At 42.9% G+C, this 26,256-nt stretch overlaps 1 protein-coding gene and 2 long non-coding RNA genes across 6 annotated transcripts; 1 reads left to right on the top strand and 2 right to left on the bottom strand.

Annotated features, from left to right (window-relative positions):
- Positions 1 to 4,661: 4,661 nt before the first annotated feature.
- Positions 4,662 to 5,796, top strand: LOC131244195 (uncharacterized). The gene is made up of 2 exons (XM_058243840.1): positions 4,662 to 5,186; positions 5,356 to 5,796. Exons 1-2 carry the CDS (start codon positions 4,662 to 4,664, stop codon positions 5,794 to 5,796), a joined length of 966 nt encoding a protein of 321 aa, XP_058099823.1.
- Positions 5,797 to 19,769: 13,973 nt separating this feature from the next.
- On the bottom strand, positions 19,770 to 22,360 carry LOC131244573 (uncharacterized). 2 transcript variants are annotated; one of them, XR_009170399.1, is made up of 6 exons: positions 22,343 to 22,360; positions 22,161 to 22,260; positions 21,647 to 21,709; positions 21,411 to 21,548; positions 21,276 to 21,332; positions 19,770 to 21,008 (listed from the first exon to the last, which is right to left on the bottom strand). It is a non-coding gene; the product is annotated as an uncharacterized LOC131244573 (long non-coding RNA). The 2 variants fall into 2 exon arrangements; XR_009170398.1 differs by lacking the exon at positions 22,343 to 22,360 and having other exon boundaries at positions 22,161 to 22,332.
- A 92-nt stretch (positions 22,361 to 22,452) lies between these two features.
- On the bottom strand, positions 22,453 to 25,031 carry LOC131243287 (uncharacterized). 3 transcript variants are annotated; one of them, XR_009169994.1, is made up of 5 exons: positions 24,934 to 25,031; positions 24,525 to 24,670; positions 24,133 to 24,247; positions 23,471 to 23,526; positions 22,453 to 23,374 (listed from the first exon to the last, which is right to left on the bottom strand). It is a non-coding gene; the product is annotated as an uncharacterized LOC131243287 (long non-coding RNA). The 3 variants fall into 3 exon arrangements; XR_009169992.1 differs by having other exon boundaries at positions 24,525 to 25,024; XR_009169993.1 differs by lacking the exon at positions 23,471 to 23,526 and having other exon boundaries at positions 24,525 to 25,024.
- Between the last annotated feature and the right edge of the window lie 1,225 nt (positions 25,032 to 26,256).

Here is a 26,256-nt window from a genome sequence, read left to right as displayed (position 1 = left end):
TATGACCTAATCAACAGCCTGGATGGAAAATAAAAATTACAGTTGGCCTTAGGAGGTTTTTAACGGTGGCTGTTCAATCGCCACTGTTTTCCTGTGGTGTGGTCCACCTAATATTTGGAACTGCCTCGTTTTTTTGGATCATGCACTATAATGATCTGGATAAATAGATGGACGGCGTGGATAAAATACATACATCATATGGTGGGCCCGCAGAGGACCGTCTCTTATCCACCTCGCTTCATCACGCCGCTTTTGACGAGGATTCCCCGGTCACCAGGTATATCCGGTAACCCGACTCTGTGGGGCCCACCTTGATGCGTGTGTTTTATCCGCTCTTTACCATCTGTTTTTGCTCATCAATTTCGACAGTGAGACCGAAAAAGTAGCCTATCCACAGCTCGAGTGGACTACACCACCCAAAAAATGGAGATAGTGACAGCCACCGTTGAAACCTTTGTACGGCCCACCGGATGATGAAAAAACACAAATATCAGTTACCTACAACTTTGTAGCACATAAGAAATTTTGAACGGTAGGATTTCAGTCCCCATTGTTTCCTGTTGTGTGGTCCATTTGGCCTTTGGATCTGGTTCATCCCATGCACTAAAACCATCCATAAATATGGATGGACGGCGTGGATAAAACACATACATCATGGTGGACCCTACAGAATCGGGTCACCTGGTCTCCCGCATCCGTCTCCAGACAGTCGGCCGTTTAATCTTGATGGGAAATTTCTTTTTAAATATTCTGCAGGTCACGTCCACCTCGGAAAGCCACGTCGATAAGTAGGGCCCGTTGCTTTTCATGGCAATGTCGGGCCCCGCAGGTTGGGTCTGTCCCATCAGAGCCGGAGGTAGCGCGGATTAGATACTGATAATGTCAGTAGCCAAATCGCTACTGAAGTGACGTCATCAATATCCGTGGACCCTGCGATGATGCTTGTGTTGTATACCTGCCGTCCATCCAGTTGGAGAGATGGTTTTATAGCATGAGAAAAGAATAAGATAGATCTAAAGTTATAAAAAGCAGTGTGGACATGACATCCACACCTCAAAATTTCTCAGGGACACAGAAGTTGCTTATCAGGCTTTTATATATATACAGAGGGAAAAGGTACTATGCGCTAGACCTCACGGTAAGCTCCCGTGAGGTCGAGCTGTGTGGACCCCACCGTCACACGTGTCGACCATCAACACCATGCATTTGATGGGTCCCCTCTAAATTATGAGATATTACAAAAATCAGCCGTATAAGGAACTCAGGTGGGCCATACCATCTAAAATCATGTGAAGACACCGTTAAAATATATAAAAGTACTTGGTGGGGCCCACCTGAGTTTTGAATGCTGCTGAAACTTGGTCTTAACCCTCATCCAAGTGGGACACACATAATGGATGGGCTGGATTTTCAAACCACATCTCGGTGGGCCCAAAAAATGTTATGAATGTTTTAATGGTGCACGGCCCCTCCCCACTTCTGTATGTGGTGTGGCCCACACAAGTCCTGGATTGACTTGATTTTTGAGACCTAGGCCCACGATGGAATGGTGCATCTGACTGATGGGGTAGATGTTCAAAATGCATCACGGTGGGGCCCACACAGCTCCACCTTATGGGACGGACTTGTGAGGTCGAGCGCATAGTACCTTTTCCCATATATATATATATATATATATATATATATATATATATATATATATATATATAATTTTATTTTTTTTACTTCATTTATCTTTATGTTAACTTATGAATATACTGGATCTAAAAAATACATCATGGTGGGCCCTATAAATGTTTCAATGGTTATGTGTCTGATCCCACGGTTTTCTGTGGTGGGTCCACTTGAACTTTAGATCTACCTCACTCTTTTTCTCATGCGATAAAATGATCTCTACAAATGGTTGGATGGTATGGATACAACACATACATCATGGTGGACTCCATAGAGCTTGGTGATCCACGTCCGCGGTTGCTTGACGAACCCAGCACATGCGCGTTTAATGCGACTGGGCTAGGACTGGATCGATAGGTTGACACGTGTCAAACTGTGGTAGATCGATAAGTGGAGAGGGATTGCTTCTTCTTCTTCTTCTTCTTCTTTTTAGAAAGGAAAAAAAAGTTTTTGATACTCAACTGGAGTGGGATGGATGATACGCAGTAACGTAAAATTTACTAAAATTTATATACATTGTTACAGGAGAATTTGAATGGACCCTAATTGGGGCAGGCACAGCTCGGCCTATCAAGTGGCCGCATCGGGGAAGAGGGATATTCGAACAAAACAAGTCGACCTATAATCTGGGGCTATCAATACTAATCGGTTCAAGTTCTTTTGTAAAGCTTTCATGTCATCTTGGAACCTAGATGAGGTCATTACACACGTCATCCGCCGACTCTGAGTAGAAGATCATCGACAACATGGTTAAATTATCACGAGAAGGACTCAGGTTATAAAATCGGCACGGACATAAGCATTCCCTACAATCACACTCAAGCTTAACTCTAATAAAGCACATATGGAACAATATTCGGCGCACGATCTCTATGTAACCCCTAACTTCAGCACATGCGTTGTTCACGCTAAATGGCATAAGTTGTGCCGAGAATGACGGACACGGTCATTCAACCCAAAAGGTATAAATAGGTGACTCATTGGTATAGATAGGTATGCAAACTCTCTTGCCCAAACCTCCATCTACACTACTTAAACTCGGATTCATAGCCTAAATTTAGCATCGGAGGGTCCCCTGCTCTAGCTAGGGTCTCCTTTGTCTTCCTCCTGTGTAGGCGTACGGGGCTCAGCGCAACTGCTTAGAGCTCGGAGGGGGTGAGTCAGATTTCTGCATCAACATTTTGGCGTCGTCTGAGGGAAACTCGAACAAAAAGCCACTTTTACTACACTAAGAGAAAACGGCAAGAGGAAAGAAGAAAATGCTTACTCCAACTGTCGCAGTTGATCCCGAGCCATCTAGGGCCCGCAATTCAACTTCTAGATTACAGATAGAGTCTACGCCAACAGAACCTATTCAGCAATCCAGGAATTGAGGGAGTAGATACCAAGCATTACAACACCAATTGGAGATGTTGGTCAATGAGGTCAGCTAGATGAGGCAGCAGATGAACAGGCAACATCCAACTCCGAACTAGGAGGTAAATGCTTTAATAATCGCAGAATGTCAAGCCCCAGTAGTGTCTCGAGACGCCTCGCGAGGGGCATCAACTCGGGTCCCGATGCTGCCGCGAGAGCCATCGAACCGAGCCCCAACGCATGTCTCTAAGACATCGACATTGGTATTGACTAACCTCCGCCATGAATTGGAATGAAGAAGACGCAAAAGGACTCTTGAACCTCACCAGGTTCAGGAAGCGGTGGCTGAGAACGAAGATCCCTGGGAAACTCGGCTTGAAGAATTGTGAGGCCAGATTAACACGATGCGTCAGACGTACCAAACTCAAGTTCTGACCGCCGTGGATGCAATGATGGAGGAAACCGAACCTTCATTCACTGCCGAAATCATGAACGTGGTGATGCCACCAAGGTTTCGAATGCCTCCTATCACGCCCTACTCGGGCTCTAGGGATCCAATCGAGCACGTGGAATCTTATCGTTCGTCTCTAGTCAGCCTCCGGACCCATCATGTGCCGAGCATTCTCAATAACACTTACTGGAACCGCATGAGGCTGGTATCGACAACTGAAACCGAGGTCTATCGGCTCGTTCGCCAAGCTAAGTAAGGCATTCCTCACTCAGTTCATCGTAGGGAAGTAACGAAGGAAACCCTTTGCACATCTGCTCACCATCAAGCAGAAAGACGAGGAGGCTCTAAAGGACTACATCCTCTAATTCAATGGAGAAGCAATGCAAGTCAACAATTACTCGGATAAGATGGCTCTGGCTGCAATAATCTCCGGCCTTAAGGAAGGAAAGTTCCTATTTTCAATTGGGAAGAATCTTCCGAACTCAATGGGAGACTTTATGAATCGAGCAGAAAAATATTCAAACGCTGACTTCTTCAGCTCCCGAAAAGGGACTCATCATGCAGGGAGCTCTTCCGAAGACAAAAAGCGCAAGGATGCCCCTTTCTAGTAGAACGCGAACAAGAAGAGGTCAGATGAGGATGGATCCTGCAGCAAATGACTGAGTAGGAAACCCGAGAGTCGATTCAGCTTGTACACTCCTCTCAATACATCCCCCGAGTAGATCCTCTTGAATATTCGAGATAAGAGACTATTACACTAGCCGAGCTGCATGAAGACGGAAGTAGGCCAATGAGATAAGCGCAGATATTGTCGCTTTCATCGTGATCACGAGCATAACACCAGTGATTGTGTTGACTTGAAGGAGGAAATGAGACCCTCATCCGCAAGGGTCACTTGCATCAATACGTGAAAGAAGAGAGAGAAGCTCGGAAGGACGAGCAGCCAAGCAGAGCTAGGGACGATGGTACTGAGATCTGAACGATATACGGAGGTCCATTTAGAGGCAATGACTCAAACCAAGCCCGAAAAGCTCATGCTCGAAGCACCGACCCCGAGCACTACATCCATTTAGTAGACAGTCCGAAAAAGGAACTCCGGGTGAGCCCATGCAGTCTTATGTTTACAGAGGATGATGCGCACGGAATTCAACATCCTCATGACGATGCCTTGGTGGTTACAATGATAATAGCCAATCATAAGGTGTACCGCATCCTTGTCGATACTAGGAGCTCAGCCGACATACTGTACTCCAAGGCTTTTAACAAGATGGGCATTGACAGGTCATGCCTCCGACCTGTTCGGACCTCGTTGCATGGCTTTGCAGGTGATAAAGTTATCTCGGAAAGGGCGATCTCTCTCCCGGTCACAACAGGAGAAGGACAGAACCAAGTCACCCTATTGGTGGACTTTCTAGTGCTAAACACATCATTGGCATATAATGTCACCCTCGGACGACCATCCCTTAACGCCATGAGGGTAGTTGTATCCACATACCATCTGATGATGAAGTTTCCTGCGATTGGAATGATCGACTACCTCCGCGGAGATCGAAGAGAGGCTAGATGCTGTTATGTCGTAGAGGTTAGAAAGGGCTTGACAAAACAAGCCCTTGCGGGCGACATGCTCGACCCTAGAGAAGACCCCTTGGAGAGAAATTCCTCCATGGACGATCTCTTGACCATCACACTCGATGACACCGATCCGGTCAGAACAGTCCAGCTCGGATCGTCATTAATCGCTGATTAACAAAAACAGATGCTGGAGTTCCTATGGCAGCATTGAGATGTTTTCGCCTGGTCTTATCATGACATGCTAGGTATTGCTCCCGAGGTGATGGTCCATAGGCTAAACGTGAACCCGGAACATAAGCCAGTCAAATAGAAAAGGAGCCTTCGAGCCCGAGAGGTATGCCGCAATTGTTGACAAGGTTACTAAGCTCATCAATGGAGGTTTCATTGAGGAGGTTCTTTATCTAGACTGGATTGCAAATGTTATGCTTGTAAAGAAGGCCAACGAAAAATGGAGAGTCTGGGTGGACTACTTGGATATGAACAAAGCCTGTCTGATTGACAGCTTTCCCCTTCCAAGAATTGACCAGTTGGTCGATAGCATTATCGGGCACGAGCTCCTCACTTTCATGGATGCGTACTCTGGTTACAATCAGGTCGCGATGCACCCTCCAGACAAGCAGAAGATGACGTTCGTCACAGATAAGGGGCTTTATAGTTACCGGGTGATGCTCTTCGACCTGAAGAATGCAGGAGTTACATATCAAAGGCTAGTAAACAAGATGTTTGCCCAGCAGATTGGCTGAACCATAGAGGTGTATGTCAACGACATGTTTGTAAAGAGTATCAGGGCAGCCGACCATATATCAGACTTTAGGGAAACCTTTTCTATCCTACAGGAGTAACAGATGAGGTTAAACCCAACTAAGTGTGTGTTTAGCGTGGGCTCTGGTAAATTTCTCGTCTTTCAGGTGAGCCATAGAGGCATCAAGGCAAACCTTGACAAGATCAGAGCCCTCCTTAATATGAGCTCACCTCGGACGACAAAGGAAATCCTTTGTCTCACTGGAAGAGTCACTGCGGTCAGATGGTTCATCTTCAGGGCTACTGATAAGTGTCTCCCCTTCTTTCAGCAGCCGAAGGGTCATAAGAAGGTGGAATGGACCTCAGATTGTGAGCAGGCTTTCCAGTAGTTGAAGCAGTATCTAGGGTCGCCCCCGTTGCTATCTAAACTAGAGAAAGGGGAGCCTCTTTTCCTCTACTTGGCTGTCTCGACATTAGCCATCAGTTCGGCCCTCATTAAAGAGTCTGGAGGAAAACGACATCCAGTTTACTATACCAGTAAGGCGTTGGTTCCAACTGAAACAAGATATCTGAGCATGGAGAAGCTTGCCTTAGCACTGGTCGTGTCTGCGTGATGATTACACCCATACTTTCAAGCACATTCGATAGTCGTCCTTACTGACCAACCACTTCGGCAGGTACTTCAGAAGCCTAAAGTATCGGGGCGCTTAACTAAGTGGGCCATAGAGCTCGGAGAATTTAACATCGAGTATCAGCTGAGGACTGCCATCAAGGATACTTTTGGCAAATGATCTAAGAAGACTCTAGAGATTTCATCCGAAGATGTGATAAATACCAGAGGTTTGCCACTGTCCCAAGGCAGCTAGCGAAAGAGTTGACTCCCATGAGCAGACCATGGCCATTTTCTTAGTGGGGGATCGACATCATTGGGCCCTTGCCCTAGGGTAAGGGATAAACCAAGTACGCGACCATGGCGGTGGATTATTTCACCAAATGGGCCGAGGCCGAGCATGTTACAAAAATCACTGAGCAGAAAATAACGGATTTTTTGTGGAAAAACATTATCTGTCAGTTCGGTATCCCACACACCATTGTGTCGGACAATGGGAAGCAGTTCAATAATGATAGATTCAGGGGTATGTGTAAAAGGCTTGGCATCATCAACGCCTACTCGTCACCTCACCACCCTCAATCAGTGGCCAGGTGGAGATTGTGAATAAAATCATCAAGAATCACCTCAAGACTAAGTTAGAGAAAGCCAAGGAAAATTGGGCAAAGGAACTAACATTCGTTTTGTGGGCGTACAGAACTACGGCTCGGTCAGTGATAGAAAAGACCCCCTTCTCCCTTTCTTACGGCATGAAGGTCGTCGTTCTCGTCGAGATAGGACTTCCCATTGCTCAAGTTCGTACCTATCGAGACGAGCAGAACGCTGAGTAGATTACGATAGGCCTCGACCTGCTTGAAGAATTAAGGGACATCACGAGACTACGGATTGCAGCTCGGCATCAGTAGGTTGCCTGTTTCTACAATTTCAGGGTTAAAATGGGACATTTTCGACGGGGAGGCCTCATCCTTCGCCGTGTGTTCTAAAACACGGTCGAACCCGGAGTAGGGTTCTTGGGTCCTAATTGGGAGGGACCCTATCGAGTATTCAACTCAGCTAAACTTGGATCCTACCACCTTTAGGACCTAGAAGGACGACCACAATGACATCCTTGGAATGCCAAGCATCTGAAATGTATGTAAGAGTCGAGCCTACTTGTTACAATGGCATTTTGAATAAAAGATGTAATCTTCTACATAATGCTGAGTTATTCTAGGTGGTCTACATGAGACTTCCCCATCAAGGGAGAAGATAACAATGATGGGTCGACCACTTACAAGAGTGATCGAACCGTCAACTGAGTAAGATAACCGTCTCTCATTTGTAGAGATGGAACCCTTTAACGAGCCGACTCTTCAAAAAGAGGCTAACTCATCACTTAACAATCCACGCAATCAACGACAACCATATCCATAAAAAAATCTTCAAGTGTAGAATCCAAAATAGCATCGAGGCACAATAATATTCAGTTACAAAAGATAAAGTAAAAGAAAGAACAGAATTAGTTGTGGCTTAGCCGGCCTGTGGGGGATCGGCACTGGGGGGCTGATCATCTGGAGAAGGATCTTTGGTGCTTAAGGTCACGATGTTGAGGTTTGGGTAAAGCTTCTTAATGTCCTTTACACAAGCGTTATAACCATAGTAGCAGACCTTCTCAGCTTCGGCCTCCCGCTCCGCCGAAGTCTCAAAAATAGGGGTGTACACAAACTGAGCTAGCTCGGTTAGCTCGCTTGACTCGCCCTTAAAAAGCTCGAATCGAATCGACTCGACTCGAAACTGAGTTTGATCCAAGTCAAGCTATTTTTTACAGCTCGAAAATGAGTTCAAGTTGGCCCCAGCTCAACTCGACTCGGATTGATACTCGGCTGGACTCGGATCAACTCGGATCGACTCAGGTTAACTTGGTATACGCATCATACGTGTGTCGTTCGAAGCATCTCCATTTCAGAAGGGCATGGCAATCCCTTCTGTTCCAATAAGGGAGATACGGAGACACCGTGAAATCTCAGTGAGATCTGAATTCTACAAAAGAGAAGAAATCTCTCTCTCGATGCAGCTTTATTCGGGTTTCTCTAGTTTCGGTAGCTACAATATTTGAAATGAGTTTTATACAACCTTTTTTCCCGTCGTCATTAAGACTCGATTAGTTCCTCAAGCCCCATTTTTTCTTAAAATCAGAAAGCATCAATTGATTTATTGGGAAATGAAGTTTTGCATTTATTCTCTTTAGAAAATGTCTTCTTCTTTTATGGCTTTGAGAATGCATGCGCTGGAATTACAGGTTTCATTTGAAAGAAGCTTAGTAAGGGTTTGATTGCGTAGAGAAGTGGGGGAAAAAGAAGAAAGAAAAGAAAAGAAAAGCACAACTCGAAATTGGCTCGAACTCGGCTCGAATTGGTCCGATTGCTGATTGAGTTGAGCTCGAGCTGGAGATGCTGGCTCAGTCACTGAGCTGAGCAGAGTTCTAGCTGGGTGTGCCTGGTGGCCAAGCCAAGGTGAGCTGAGGCCAGCTCGAGTTGGTTCGGCTTGATGTACACCCCTACTTAAAAGCCTCGATGGCAGCAGCGGCCATCGAAGTGGCCGAGGCCTCAAGCTCGGCACACTGAGCGGCAAGATGCTTCTTAATGGCCGCCTCTGCATCAGTGATGGCATCAAGCTTCTCTTGCCCTAGCTCGCCTGCCAATCGGGCGTTATTATCCTCCACCGTACTTGGGAAGGCTTTCGCCTTCACCAGGTCGGCATCTGCAGAATCCAGACGAGATTGGAGCTCATTGACTTCCCCCTGGAACGTCATTTCCCTCAATTGGCCCTCGGCAATAAGGCCCCTTAGCTCCTCTAGCTCCTTGACCGTCGCCTTTAGGAGTGTATTCGCCTCAACCTTCTCTACTCGGAGAGCCTCTACCTCCCCCTAAAGAGCCTCGATCTCTTCATCTTTCTTGCTTATCTCCCACAGCCTTTTGCGGGTCGACAAGAACATGGGCATTGCCTGCGCAGAAGAAAAAATGAAAGATATGTCAAAACTAGGGAAAGGCAAATACGGCTAAGGGAGGTAAGTTACCTTATAGCAGACCGAGGCAATATCGTTGATGAAGGATTCATGGTGTTATGTGAGAAGCTCAGCTACCTGCACCTCAGGAGCATGCTTTGCCGCCCAGTCGACTAGCTGAGACATGTGATAACTAGGGGGGAACTACCCAGCCTTAGGGAGAGGTACAGACCCCACGACCTCACCGATGCCACTAGCAGCCAAAGTTTGATGCTCCGTCATAGGCTCGTCCCCATCCCTGGGTGGAGAACGAGCTCCCTCAAATGAGCGTTCAACCTCAGCGGGAACCAGGACGACATTCTCATCACTTGCCAGAGCCACCCCTCTGGGCTCGAAAGAGGAGGGGACGATTATGGCTTCTTCCCTAACTGCCTCCCTCTCCACTTCGAGTTAGACTAGGGGGTAGTCAAGGGCAATTCAGGGGCGGGGGCAGGAGCGGCTGCAACCCTAGCCTAGGTAGAGGTGCCTGGATTAACTTCGGCTCAGGGAGTCTCCTTCCTCCAGACAATTACCTTCACTCAAGGGTCAAAGCATAGCATCTCCTAAAGATGAGGAGGCTTTCTCTTCCTCGACCTTGACACCTCGCCGGTACCTGCGCAGAACAGCTCAGTTTAAGGAGGTGGCTTCATTAAAAATGCATGAACCATGTGGTGATACTGACCTAAGGCAAATAGGGTAGGTTTGAATCTGCAAAATCCGGACTGATAGAGGTCCTCCAGATTAATGACGTGATGTCAGACGCATTGCTCAGCGTTAAGCAATCACGCCCTAGCGACCTGGGCCCGATGGAGGGAGGAGAACTTAAGAACGCCCCTCGGATAATCTGCCAAAGAATAATAAAGGATTAGGTGAGAATGATATAATGCAAAAGGCGACGACAAAGCAGACACTTCAAAAAATCTGACCTGGAGTGGAAATTTTGGTGGGGCCCTTGACCCGTAGACCACTGAGCTCGGCCGTGGGTGCCTCCCACTCTCCCGAGGCCCAAAAGCATTGTTCTTCCAATCCTTATTGGAAGTGGGAAGCATTGTGACGAGGCCAGAATCCTGCGACCTCGCCGAGAAACAATACCAACACGGCTCGTGGAAGTTGTGCTTGGCTTGATAAATGACCATGAGCTCGGCAGGCGTCAACTCTTTATTTTTGAGCCGATGCCAGATCGGGTAGGACAATACCAGTATCCTCCAAGCATTGGGGATGAGCTGGCTTGAAGCCAACTTTAGACGTGCGGTCATAGAGCACACGAAGGGATGGCTCGAAAATTGGAGCTCGCACTAAAGGGCGTAGATGAAGATTGCGACTTCACCTTCAGCTGGGTCTCCAGGGGCATCCAAAGGAGCTGAAGCTCGGATATGCACTAAGCTCAGAATTTGATAGTTTGCTTGGATCTCATCCATCTGAGACTCCACTAAGATCAAGCCCCTGGGGACAAGCTCGACAGGTTAGCTACCCGACGGTCCAGCAACCGCCCTTCCCATTGGATCCCATGATATTCTCTTTGAACCCTTAGAGCGAGTACCAACTTTAGTGCCTTTATCTTTTTTGATACGAGGTCGGAGGGGTATCGCTTCCAGTGGGCCTTTCGAAGCCTTGCATTAGAGCCTGTAATCTCTAGCTCCGAATCTTTCGCAAACGCATGCACTTCACGAGCTCCACCCGACCCATTCGACATCGTAGAATGAATGGAAAAGGAGAAAACAAGAGAAAAAGGGGACTAGAAAGAGAAAGAACTCACAGAAAATCACCTACTCCAGGAATTTGCTAGCAGCAAGCGTCTTTCAGGAGAAATAGAGGAGAGATTTAAATGAGGGGGAGGAACCAGCTTTTATAGTCTCAATTGGCTGACTGTAATGATGGAAGACAGTTGTATTTGAAGCTAGAACACCACCGAGCTGAACCTTACGGGGTACATGGTAGTACACCGTTGGTTCAGACTCACTTCCATCAAGCCACACGCTGTTTGCATTTAATGGGAGCTATGGGGCAAACGTCTTCTCACTTCCTGAAGTCCACGCAGCAGCTCCTCGTTTAGTCCAATGATTCGAATCCTTAACTGTCGCCACGTGTTTGCCCGCTATAGGCTCGAAGTCGAAAAGTTACCTCCATAGTATGACACCTCAATAATAGAGAATCATGATTATGATTCTGCCTAGATTCTGCTGAGTCCTTATATTGGTGGGCATGACGTATCATCTCCCTATGCATTTACTCTCTAAGTCCGAGCTCGAACTCAAAGAGTAGGGGGCTGCTGTTATGGAAGAATTTAAGCCAACCCTAATTGGGGCAGGCACAGCTCGGCCAGTCAATTGACTGCGTTGGGGAAGAGTGATGTCCGAATAAGACAGGCCAACCCGTAATCTGGGACGAGCCACACTACTTTGTTCAAGTTCTTTTGTAAAGCTTTCACATCATCTTGGAACCCAGATGAGGTTATTACACACCTTGTCCGCTGACTCCGAGTAGAAGCTCATTGGCAACATGGTTAAATTATCACAGGAAGGACTCAGATTATAAGATTGGCTAAGGCGGAAGCATGCCCTACAATTGCACTCAAGCTTAACTCTAATAACACACGTATGGAGCAATACTCGGCGCACGATCTCAAGGTAACTGCCAACTTCAGCGCATGCGTCGTTTAGGCTAAATGGCATAAGTTGTACCGGGAATGACAGACACGGTCGTTCAACCCAAAAGGTATAAATAGGTGACTCATTGGCATAGAGTTATTAAAGTTGATTTAGTAATTAAATTTAAACCCCTATAAATATACCATGCATATCTGCTTTTGGATTAAAGTTGATTCCCAATCTAGGGTGCCAAACACAACAAAAGGATTTCAAATCGAGGGGTTCTAAATCCACACTCCTAAATAGGCCTATGTTAGGCCCGAAAACGGATTTGTTGGTGTACCACACACTAGCTATACAGCTGGTGTATTGATGTTAGTAAGTTCTGTGGGTCACAACATGAGGTATGTGTTATATCCAAACTGTCCATTCATTTTGTGAGATCTTCTTAAAGCTTGAGCCGAAAAATAAGGCAAATCTAAAGATCAAGTGGACCACATTGCAAAAAGCAGTGGGGGATTGAACGTCTACCATTGAAACCCTTTTTAGGGTCACAGAAGTTTTGGATCAATATGAAATTTGTTTTGCATATTCATTCAAGTATTTGTGACCTTATGAACAAATTGGATGGAAAATAAATGTTTTGGTGGGCTCTAAATATTTTTTAACAGTGAAAATCATTATCCGCACTACTATTTTTGGTGTAGTCCATTTGAGATTTAGATATGATTCATTTTTTTGGCTAACGCTCTAAAATGATCTCAAAAAATGAATTGGCGGTGTGGATATAATAATTACATCATTGTGAGGCAATGTAACTTTGATCTCCTTTGAACTGTTCGTACAACTTGGAGCTCGAGGAGCATCGGCGGTCATCTTCGCACGACACGTATCTACACTAGCTATATAGTTGGTGTGTGGTACACCAACCAATCAGCTTTTGTTAGGCCTACCCTGAATATACGCTATTTATCCACACCATCCATATGTTTTTCGAGATCATTTTAGCAGTTGAGAACAAAATTTTAGTATATTTTATATCTCAAGTGGACTACACCACAAGAAACAGTGGGATTAATGATTTTACCGTTGAATACTTGCTAAAGCTTTGTCATCCAACCGGTTCATGAGATCATAAGGCATGGATGTATGAAAAATATAAATATTAGCTTGATCCAAAACTTATGTGGCCCCATGAATTTTTCAACGGTAGAACTTCAATTCACATTGTTTCCTGTGGTGCAGTCCACTTGAGCTTTGGATATGCTTCATTTTTTTATCTAGTAAAATAGATGGATGGAGTGGATAAAATACATAAATCATGGTGGACCGCACAACATTTACTCGACACGTAATCGGCTTCCCTCTTTTAGAACAAATGGACTGGAGTGGCGGGGCTTCTGCTCGCTTTCTGCACAGCGAGTGCACATTGCGGACTTAGCTGACTAATTGCCGAACCTTTTGGAGGGTTGCTTTTGAGGGGGAGTTATTTTTTGGTCAGAAAACGAATATGTGATATTGAGCTGCACGTGTGAGGGATCAGAGGATTTCATATGGGGATCAGACACTGTAGATGCTTTGTTTGAAAATTAGGTGGATTTATCATTAGGTGAGCCACAAGTGTGCTGCTAGGTGAAAAAATAATTATGTTGGATAGTTCGACTTATGGAATAGACCAACTCTATTAAATAGTGTGTGCCATTTGGTACCTGAGCCCTAGGGGACATCTATATCCAAAAACAAGCCAACCTCCAAGAGGAATGATGCAACTGTAAAGACACTCAAAGAGAAGGCAATTGTAAGTCTACTTAAATGACCAATTGCCGACCTAACCTATGGGTCGGCCATAGCTCGGCTATGGGTCGATTATAGGTGAATTATAAGTTGCCCATAGGTCGATTATAGATTGGCCATAGCTCGATCATAGCTCGACTAGAGCTCAGTTATAGGTCGGGATGACCTCCGAGAAAAGGTATATGCTGGTTCCATAAAAAACTCGGTAAACGACCTATCCTCGAACCGATAACCAGAAGATCCCTCCAATGGCCTAATGATCTCTCCCAAGATCTTTAGATGATTAGATCGGATCCCAAAAACTTTGAGATCTAATAGGAATCCTGAACGGATTTTGAAACAGGATTTGTCTCCAGCGTATCAGGGAAGACTCCCTACCACACACGTCTTCCCTTTCCCATAAATAGAGGTATTCCCAACTAATGTAAGGTACACACTTCTATACCCTAATATTTGACTGGTGACTCTTTTCCAAGAGAAATCCTATCCTACTAAAGACCCAAATTCTTGACTTAAGCATCCAAGGGTCCCTTGCACAAGCTAGGGTCTCCTTTGCTTTTTTTTCTTCTCTGTGCAGGCTTAAGCGGGTTAGCTAGGGAGGGTCTATTGGAAAACTGCATCAACAGTTTGGCGCCGCCTAAGGGAAACGACATTTGAAGTGGTTCTTACTCTACCAAAGATACATCAGATAATCTACAATGGCAAGGGGAAAGAAGAAGGCTCAATCCCCTTCAGTGGCAATTCCAATCACAACTCTGCTTGCGCCTGATCGCATCTTGGAGCCCTTCGAGTAGCCAGAACAACTTGAGCAGCAAGAGAGCCACCAAGGTTCCTCCTCACACCTTCAAGCCAATTCTGGTTCTGGCATATGTGGTCGCCCTCAATGCTATTATGAGTGGGTTGAGGGATAAATGATTCTTCTTCTCACTGGACAAAAACCCTCCTATGATGATGGTTGAACTACTGAATAGGTCTCAGAAATATGCTAACGCTGGAGAGTCCCGAATCTTAAAGGATGCCATCCAAAATAAGGTCACCCCAACCAAAGAACAAGCAAAGGTAGAGCCAAATTCTTTGGAACGAGAAGAAAAAGGAAGGACGACCAATTGAGGGACAACCGTAGGTTGAACAAACGGCCAGACAGTAAGTTCAAAACTTACACTCCACTCAACAAAACTCCAGAACAAGTTCTGATGGAGATCAAAGACAAGCATCTCCTCCATTGGCCAAATAAGTTGAAATCCAATCCTGATAAGAGAAGTAAGAATAAATACTGCTTCTTTCATCAAGACCATGAACATAATACAAGCGATTTCTTTGACCTTAAACATGAGATCGAAGCACTCATTTACAACATTCACCTTGGGGAGTACGTAAACTACAAAGGAGTCCAGGTTGTAGTAACGGATGAATGACCGATCGACAACCAACCGACCGGGGAAATCCGAATTATCTTCAGAGGCCATGGGGGCGGAGGCGACTCGAAAAATGCCCAGAAGGTGCATGTCAGAAGCATTACTCTTCCTGAAGAGGAAGTCCAGCTAATCAGAAGGCCTCTAAAAGAGCAAAAGTTGGAAAAACATAGCATGATTTTCACTGAAGAGGATGTCCAAGGAATCCATCACCCACATGATGATGCACTGGTGGTCACTTTGACCATAGCTAATTGGAAGGTGTTTCAGATCCTTGTTGATACCGGGTCATCTACTGACGTACTCTTCGCCCAAGCCTTCAACAAGATGGGAGTTGGTTGATCCCTACTTTAAACGATAAAAAATCCATTGCTCGGTTTCACAGGAGCATAGGTCATACCCCAAAGGAGCATTTCAGCTTCTGCTCATAGATAGGGATGGAAAAAACCAAGTCACTATGATGCTGTTGGTTTACAATGCTATTCTTGGTCGGCTGTCCCTAAACCTCTTGTAAGCAGTGGTCTCAACCTACCATCTGACCATGAAATTCCTAATCGAGTAAGGCATTGGTATAGTAAAGGGCGATCAACATGATGCTCAACAGTGCTACACGATGACATTGAAAAACCCCGCACCAACCAATGACTATCGCCTTCCTAGATCTGCATGAAGAATCCGAGGAAAGAAGTCGTCCCATGGAAGACCTCATTCAGATCCCGCTCGATGGGTTTGACCCATCCATAACTGTCCAAATCGGGTCGTCCTTAACTATAGCTTTGCGAGACAACATAATGGCTCTCCTTCAATGTTATGCAGACGTGTTCGCATGGTCTCACAAGGACATACCTAACATTGACTCTAAGGTCATAGTACACCATTTGAATGTTGACCTTTCTCACTGACCAATCTGATAGAAGCGACATGCACTTGGTCCTAAGAGATACACAGTGATCGGGGAAGAAGTTGACAAACTCCTTAAGACTGGGTTCATTGAGGGGGTGTACTTTTTGAACTGGATAACCAACATAGTTCTAGTGAAGAAAGCTACCAGGAAGTGGCGGGTTTGTGTGGATTATACAGACTTGAATAAAGCCTGCCCCAATGTTAGTTTCCCTCTTACTTGAATCGACCAACTGGTTGATAGCATGGCCGAACATGAACTGTTATGTTTCATGGAGGAATATTCTGACTATAATCAAATTGTAATGCATCCTAATGATAAAATGAAAACCGCCTTTGACACTAACAAAGGTCTTTATTGTTATCGAGTTATGCTATTTAGATTGAAAAATGCAGGTGCAACTTACCAGCGGTTGGTCAACAGAATGTTCGCCCAGTAGATATGTCAAACGATGGAGGTATATATAGATGACATGCTCGTCAAGAGTGTTAACGCTACAGACCTTATCCTCGACCTCGAAGAGATGTTTCTCATCCTTCGCAAGTACCGAATGAAGTTAAACCCGAGCAAATGCATCTTTGGAGTTAGCTCGAGAAAGTTCCTTGGATTCTTGGTCAGCCAGCGAGGATTTGAAGCAAATCCTAAGAAAATCAAAGCTCTTAATATGTAATCACCAAAGATGACCAAAGACGTCTAGTGGCTCACTGAGAGGATTGCTGCCCTCAATCGCTTCGTGTCTAGAGCTACAGACAAGTGTCTCCCTTTCTTTAAATAGTTGAAAAGGAAACAAGTAGTAAACTGGACAGAAGATTGTGAGGCTGCTTTCTAGCAGCTCAAGCAATACCTAGGGTCACCACTTTTGCTTTCTAAACCTGAGTAAGGTGAATCCCTACTACTTTACCTAGCCATTTCTGATATAATAGTTAGTTCAACCTTAATTAGGGAGCACGAAGGAAAAAAATTTCTAGTATTCTACGTTAGCAAAGCCCTAGTTTCGGTCGAGACAAGGTACCCTGCCTTAGAAAAGTTAGCTTTAGCTTTAGTCATCTCCTCTCGATGCCTGAGGCTATATTTCCTAGCTCATACCATTGTCGTCTTAATCGATTAACCACTACGCCAGGTGCTCAAAAAACCAGACGCTTTAGGATGGCTAACTAAGTGGGCAATCGAGTTAAGTGAGTTCGATATCAAGTATCAGCCGCGGGCGGCCATTAAAGGTCAAGCAGTGGACTTTATCGTCGAGCTAACTCATACGCCCGAGCAATCCATCGACCTACCCAGGCTGGAGTTCAGCCCGAATATAGTGCCCGACTAACAATCTGCCAAAGTATCCAACTCCCAAGCTCACCCCTACCCTCCCTAGTGGACGCTTTATGTTGATGGCTCCTCCATTTCTAAGGCAAGCAGGGCCGGCATAGTCCAAGAGACCTCGGACTCTACATGTATGTAATATGCCTTAAGATTCAGATTTCAAGCCTCCAACAATATAGAGGAGTATGAAGCCTTACTTGTCGGACTCAAATTGGCAGCCAACATGGGGGCTCAACATCTTGAAGTCTTCAGCGATTCACAGTTGGTCGTCAATAAAATAGTTGAAACATACCAGCTAAGAAAGAACGTATGAAAGCATATCTTCATAAGGCCAAATAGTTGATTAGAAGTTTTTAAAAATGTAATGTCTCCCTGATTCCTCAGGCCGTAAATTCAAAAGCTGATATGTTGGCGAAGCTCGCTACAGCAGAGGAAGATGAGATCCCGAGGTCTATCCCAATCGAGTTCTTAGTAAAACTGAACATTAATAAAACTAACTACACCGCTCTTCTTCCAGTCAGCTTAGAACTGACTTAGATGGATCTGATCATCAATTATCTCAAAGAGGGCGAGCTACACGAAGGCCGAATGGAATCACGATGACTGAAAACTAAAGTTGCCCGCTACACCATAAGAAATGGTGTACTTTACAAGAAAGGATTTTACCTTCCTTACTTGAGGTGCCTCTGACTGGAAGAAGCAGAGTAAGTCCTGAGGGAGATCCACAAAGGAATATTTGCAGAAACCATTCCGGAGGACGAGCATTAGCCCATAAGGTGATTTGATGGGGTTACTACTGGCCGACCATACAACTTGATGCTTGACAGCTCGTTAGGAAATGCGATAAGTACCAGCATTTCACGAACATACCTCGGTAGCTGCCTAAGGAGCTTACTCCCATGGCCGGACCATGGCCGTTTGGTCAGTGGGGAATCGACATTATCGGTCTGCTCCCTATTGGTAAGGGTCAGACCAAGTTCGTTGTTGTGGCGGTCGACTACTTCATGAAATGGACTAAAGCAGAACTGTTAGCAAAGATAACAGAGCAAAAGATCACTGACTTTGTTTGGAAGAATATAATATGTAGGTTCGGAATTCATTGGACCATTGTCTCCGACAATGGGAAATAATTTGACAACAAATAGTATCAAGAGATGTGCGAAAACATCGGTATACGAAACGTTTACTCATCGCCGTGGCACTCGCAGGAAAATGGGCAAGTTAAGGCAGTCAATAAAATTATCAAACACCACCTCTGAACTAAGCTCGAGTACACTAAAGGAGCTTGGGCCAAGGAACTCCCTAAAGTTCTATGCGCATACCAGACTACTGACAACTACTAGAGAAACCCCCTTCTCTCTGGCGTATGAGGTAGAGGCTGTTACTTCCGTAGAAATTGGACTACCTATGCCCTGAATAGAATGGTTCAATTAACAAGTCAACGCTGAGCTAATGGCCCTAAGTCTCGACCTTCTCGAGGAACAAAGGGAACAAGCTCGGATTTGGATTGTCGTTCACCAACAATAAGTGTCGCGTTTCTACAATACCCACGTAAAGTTTAGAAGATTCCAAGCTGGCGATCTAGTTCTTCAGAAGACCTTCGAAAATACCAAGGCACTACCAGAAAACTGAGTAAAGGCTACGGATAAAAACCGTAGCTAAAGGTCTATAGCTACGGTTATAGTCCGTAGCACGACCGTAGCCATTGGTACCATAGCCATAGGTCTTAAAGTTATGGCTACGGATTTAATCCATAGCCATAGAAATGATAGGTACAGATTAAAACCGTAGCCATTGCGTCCGTAGCCTTAAGTATCTACAACTACGGATTATATCTATAGCTAAAAGTAGGGAGAAAACTGTAGCAATAGGCTGAAATCAGCAACAGCTACGGTTTCCATAAACGGCTACGGTTAATAGCCGTAGCTACTGCCTATTTTAAAAAAATAATAATAAAGAAAATATAATTATGGCATCTCTTACCGTTGTAGTACATGCCCTGGTAGATCAACTCATGAGTTTCTTCATCAGATGCTTTCTTCCATGAACTGCTAGAAATAAGAATGTAATAATCCACTTCCTCCCAGGAAATAGAATTCTCAACCATAACACTCCATCTGCTACATATCCTGAGATAATCAACATCACCTAATTCCAGAAGGCTCTCACATTCATTTATTCCAACAAAGCCTAACCAAAAAAACCTACATTTCCCACCAACTTGGACCCAATTCTTAAATTCCTTAAACAGGATCTGCCATTGGTAAACACATTCAGAAACTCCATAGGCTTCTATATCAACATAAAAAATAAAAATTAAAATTAAAATTTAAAAAAAAAACCAAAGTAAAAATAAATCACAAAGCTCAATCCAAATCTGCTTTCACCTAATTCCATAGATCCATGCATGAACAAACCTCATTTCACAACATCCATTAAAAGACATGTATATATTCCACTATCTGCACAAGAAACCGAACTAAGTCATGAGATGAAAGGAGTTTGATTTGAATCAAACAAAAAATTCTAGCAACAAATTCCACATTTCCATTGTTAAAATGGGGGAACATGTTATATACATGGCTAGTATCGTAATGTGCACGGGTTGTCAATTACAGGATGCTCCATCCACAATGATCGTGCCTACTTACCTCCAAAAATCTCGACATGGTTTGCAAAGTAGATATGATTTTCAGTTAAATCACCTGCAACCAGCATACCAAGCAAATGCACTTCTTTTTACAATGCAACAAAAAGGAGAGGGAGTTACCATTCTTGATTGAACTTCATATACAACAAACCCACAACCTGCCAAGAAAAAACCACAACCACTTAAACTAGCAATCAAGTAAGCAACTAAAAGAATTCTTTAATCATATACAACAAACCCAAATTACTCTTAGGAAAGATTGCAAACAAAATCATTATCAAGTAGTTGCATACAGTGGATTGTCTTTCTGATGCAACATCAGATATTGCAGGAATTTTTTAGTGTGGTATTTTCGGGTTGCTCAAAAAGCAATAGAGGGAGGGAGGGACGGTGACACTGCTAAAAAATCTTACAATTTTTTCCTTGCTCATGTGAATTTGTTTGAACAAAGGGTGATGTGAATATGATTGAACACAACTATCATTGTTGTCTTTTGGAAATATGGAGCCTCTACTGCAAATTGAATTATTCTTCTACCAATCCTAGTTGTTCACCTGCATTATAATTGCAATTATGGAATCATTTTTGCTATATAGCTTAAACCTCTATAAATGTAAGTGAAACAGCTCTGCATTCAGATATGCATTTGCAGTATTTTTGTTGATTGATAACATTGTTCTGGCCAGTTGGGGTATGAATCTCCTTTGCTTCCTGAAGTTTCATTTGCTTCTTTTTCCAGCTGGAGGAATTCCGCAATAAGAAGGCTGAAGGGTGAACTAAAAAGGCTGCATCCACTAGCCAATTGCAGTCAGCTGATGTTAGCCAAAATGAGAAATTGCCACAAGAAAGTGAAAATTTGAAACTTGAGAATTCAGATGGAGCTACATCTGAGAGAGACGGTGTTGCTGCTGGCCAACCTTCTTACCCTGTCATGATCCAAACAGTAAAGCAAATAATTCATCCCTGAGCGTTGAGCTAGATTCTTTAAATACGACAAACGCCATATCTCCAGCTTTGCCTAATGACAACAGTCCATTTTACAAGGATCAAGTGGAGAGACCTGCAAGCTATCATGAGTCGAAATGGCGTGATGGTTTAGGATTTGCAGGACAAGAGCATGGTTATTATGATCGCTTGAGGGAAGAGAATAATGATGAACTTGGTATTTCCTTAGGGAAAGAAAGAGAACTCACACATGGGGTTGCAACAGATCATCCCATTGCTCCTGATACTGTTCATAGATACCCAAACTATGATGGAAACATTCATCAAATTAGTTTCCATTCATTGCATGAAGCTCAGTCAGAAGAAAAAAAAAAGATTGCTACCTTAATAACTAAAACCACAAGCTTTGCATACATATCAATAACAGCAAATGAGAGATGCTAGACTTGTTGTGGCATTTGTAGGGACAATGAGCTTGGATTAATCATGTCAGTGGCCAAACAATTTGCCACAGAAATTTTCTGAAATTATAGGTAGAAAGAAAATGAAAACTCTTAACAATTGTGAGGGTCTGGAGGATTCTCATGGAAACATAATAAAAACCACGGAAAAAGTTTACCATGAGGATTCAGAAAAAGCGATCCATGAGATCATCCCCTTTAAGCAACCCACTTTGTTGTAACTGTGAGATATAATGGGTATAAGCTACATCAGTATAATTAGTTTAAACATAAAAAATGATGCAATAAAATTAAAACTGAATATTAAACAAAATTTATATTACTACACAATAAAAGAAATATAATATTTATTACAATAAATTGAAAATGGTCTTGAATTAAAAAAAAAAAATCCTCTATATGGTCTAAATTTAGGCTGAAGTGATGTAAATCCTGCACAAAGGAAAAAAAAAGTCAAAAAGTAGCATGCAACAAATTGACGCATGAAAAATTCACATATATAAGCCAAATCAAATAATGATCACATCAACAACTTTCTAAGCAAACCACTTTAATTAATAATGTCTAATTGAAACCACAAGTCATAACACAAGTCACAATTATGAAAAGAATTTTTTTTAAAAAAAGAAGAAGAAATTAGAAATGATTATTATTCAAATAAAATAGCATTACCTCAGTCTTCATATCTATCCCATGTATACAGAAAATGTTTTTCAATGGAGGTCTATCCCAAGGTGTAAGAGGATTTAGCACTGGATCACCATGATAAAACCTGAAATTTACAGCATTAAAAAACATAAGCCTGCTGGAAATGAAATGACTCCAAAAATGCAGAACATTAGTACAGCACATACTATCAAATAAAATAGCTTTGCCACCATCTTTTCTTTCACAAGTTGAGAGTAAATTAGAGATTATTTTATATGTTTATTTAACTAGACATCAGAAGTTTTTTTTTTTTAATCATTTACACGCGGTTGAACCATTTGGAAGTAATTTAACAATGGAAACAGGTCAAAATGCAATCCAGGTTTTAAAATGTAAGCGTAATATTGATTTCCTAAAAGAAAGTGCAGAACAATCTTATACAATGCAGAAGTGGAACTCTGACACCCATTATGCAAAAATAACCAAACAAAGATTTTTACACGAATTAGATTTGGGATCATCATCATCATCATAGACTTAACATTAGTCCCATAATTTCTTAGCTGAAAATTGTTTAACAAACTAAGTAATAGAATGGATTAGAAAAAAACATATGATTTACATTTTAAGCGTCCAAGTATGCCCCGTTTGGCCACTTGCAATCTTAGAATTCAACTCAATTTTATTTTTAGTTTAAAAAATTATTTTTTTCCATACAAACAACATGCCAATCTAACAGATATTAATCAAAACAAGAGATCACCCAAATCACTTTACTGATTTTTTGCAAAAAGAGTTACAATACACGGTAAAAAAAATAAAAAAAATCACTAACTGATTTGAAGGAAAAAATTTAACATAGCAAGGTTTAGAAAATGGAATTGTGACCACGGAAAAGCCGATTGGTGTTACAGTTGCATAATAGAAAGGAAAATGAGTAGTCAAAACCTCTAAAAAGGAGAAAAGGAGTACATGCACATGTTACTACAGGGAGTGAAGAAAAGGGAGCAAAAAAGAAAATGAGAGACAAAAAATCCATGTTACTTGAGACCCAACTTCCAATAGAAACAAATAAAATACAAATAACCCATGTCATTTGTGAGAGCTCATCACTTGTAAAGGAAACATGAATCATAATAAAGGGCAATAAAAGATTTTAAAAAATGAAAGAAGTATAAACTTACAGTCCAATAAGTGAAGGGCCTTGTGTTGTTGTCTCCATAAAGATAGGGGCCAACCTGTTTTTGCATTGTTATTTGTTAACACATTAGGAAATGGATTTGGGTCTGCATTGTTAAGCAACAATCCACATTAAATTTGCATGTGTGGCCCACCTGATGAGCTGACTGGCCTGATTTTTGGGCCAGGGCATGTTAGTGATGGGACCCACCTGATGGAAGTGTAGATAACATCCGATGTTAGCATTCATCCTTGAATAATAATGTTTTGATCCTGTCTTTTTTCTCTGACAAACAACTGCTATTGTTGAGGACTGTTGGAATTCTTATTCCAGTTTATATAATGGCAAGAGCACTGACTATAATTCAAGCGCAGGCTCCAACAACAGGTAGCTCCCCTTTTCCAAACCTACAAGCGGGATCCAGGCTTTTCACCAGGGAGATCCCAGCAAATTACCCACGAACCAAAAATCAGGTCAGGCCTAGCACCAGGTGGGCCACATTATATATGGAAAAATGATGATATTTGAAACTCATCAATGGCTACACATGTGGACCATCTGATGATCATGCTGCAGCACATAACACTGATGGGCCCAACTAATGAATAACTTAGAGCTCGCATGGGGCAAGAGCACAACTTCCTCAGCAGATGTAACACTTTATGCTCCAAAATTCAATATTTTGTTATGGTACAAAGCTTGTCACCAGATATAGAAAGTACAAATTCCAAAGGTTTAATTTATTGGCTACACTAGAGTTCACATATTTAAAGGAGAAAGGAAGCTAAAAGTGAGAAAGCACATGATGAACCGTACATATTGTTGGATGGCAAGACCTAGATGATAAGTGCAAAGACTTTGAAGTTGCCATTAGATGATAGAAATCGCCTTTCTTCAAGTCATGCCACAGTAATCTCACATTCTGATGGTCCTTCACAAAGAAAATAGTTGGATGAAACTCAAAAGTGAAGCAAATACTAATTAGCTAGATAGGGGGACTTTGGGGCCAAATGCATCAATGTACATGTGTTGGTTTCTATACACTTAGCTAAATAGATCGATGCTCAAATTTGAACAATCCAAAGATAGTGATTAACTAGAAGAAACCTTTTTTCACCTTTTCATCACCATATACTAAGCAAATATAATGTCCCAGTAAAGTAAAAATTAGCTTATGAACTAAAGGTTATTCATAAGATTTCTCTCACCTTTTCATCACCATATACTGAGCAAACCATGGATAGTACTGCTCTCTCAGGACATCAGTAAATTATTTTGCTTTCACATCCATATTTGAAGATGAAATATTATTAATCATAAATAAAATCTTGTCCTGTATCTCTGATGCAGGTTCCTGCATGAAATAAACAACAAACTCAAAACTTTCAAAATACAATCGAGATAATACATAAATAGTCAAATAACATAGAGTAAGAAAAAAGCATACAGAGACCTTCTTTTGGCCCAACCATGCTAGGAATGTATTTGTGACATGTTACATCAGACCCTCTGACAACTCTGCTATAAACTAGCTGCGTAATCTGATAATAATCTAAGCTGTGATCTGAACTACAGTTAGCTACAAATTAAGGTTAAAATAGTGGAAGGTTTGAATACCTGATGTTTGTATATTCTGGCTCTTGTGCAGCAGTGGCCTCTGTTCTGAGTGGCCAATTGAGCTTATAAGATTGTGAAGCGAATTAACATTTCCCAAAAAAAACTTATCTCGGCAGGCAAGCATAGTTGCTTCCTCACAATCTCACAGACTTTGTCAACTGTCTCCTTTTTGGCCACACAACAGATCTGGAATCGGGAGTTCTGCAGAGATGGGAAGCTGACGTTCTTCACCCTGCCAACAGAGACCAACCTCAAATTGGAAATCCTTCCAGCTACCTGACTCCGATTTGTTTGCTGTAATGAAGATCCGAACCAGATGGAAGTCGCAAAGACGGATGCCATTGATGCAAGGACTAACGAGAGAGGGAGGGAGAGGATTTTCACGAAAAATGAAGGGTGAAAAGAGAGCCATTAAAACATCTATATCATTCATAAGAGAAAAAAAACCTAAAATAAAATAAAAATAAAAAATATATAAAAAAAACTGAATCCAATTCCATAAAAAAAAAGACAGTAATATAAATATTCAAAAGAGAGAAAAAGAAGAAGAAGAAGAAAATCATTCTTGCATACCTAAAATGGATGCGGATTATGGCGTCAGAGAGGGAAGTCTTCGTGAGATTCAGAGAGAGAGGATGGTTAGGGAGAGAAGAGGGGTTCGTGAGAGGGGAGATCGAGAGAGAGAGAGAGAGAGAAAAGGGGCGCAGGAGATTGAGATCGAGAGATAGAGATAGAGAGAGAGAGAGAGAGAGAGAGAGAGAGAGAGAGAGATGGATGCAGAATGGGTTTGGAGTGGAGGGAGATGAAGGGTTTCGTGCAAGGGGGGGAAAGAAAAAGGGCAGCGCGGGAAGAGTTTCTGCATTTTCACATGCTACGCCTTGGCTACGGTTTTAATCCGTAGCTAAAAGCCACGATCCGTAGCCATTTACCTCACATCCGTTAGAGTTTTGACGGTCATGGACGAACGACCCTCTTACGGGCCGCTTTGTGGGATCCATCATGTGTTTAATCTCCACAGTTTCTTACCATGTGGTCCACTTGAGCCTTCAAACTACTTCCTTTTTTGAGCTCTTGCCCAAAAATGCTCTTTCAAAATGAATAGACGCCCTAGATGGAGCACACATTTTTTAATGTGTATTGTAGAGTCCCTTATGGGGCCATCTAAGGTTGTAGGCGTGAGTGGTGGTGTTAGCTTTTAGCTACGGTTCGATAATTTTTAGCTACGGATTTAAGCCGTAGCAATATAACTACGGTCTATATCCGTAGCCAAAAACTATCGTAGTCCGTAGCCTTTGATCATTTTTTTGGTAGTGAGGAAACAAG

This window comes from Magnolia sinica, chromosome 4, assembly GCF_029962835.1.
Source record: "Magnolia sinica isolate HGM2019 chromosome 4, MsV1, whole genome shotgun sequence".
In the NCBI taxonomy this organism is placed as follows: domain Eukaryota; kingdom Viridiplantae; phylum Streptophyta; class Magnoliopsida; order Magnoliales; family Magnoliaceae; genus Magnolia; species Magnolia sinica.
The sequence above is the reverse complement of the archived record's forward strand: the minus strand, read 5'-3'. Positions and strand labels throughout refer to the sequence as shown.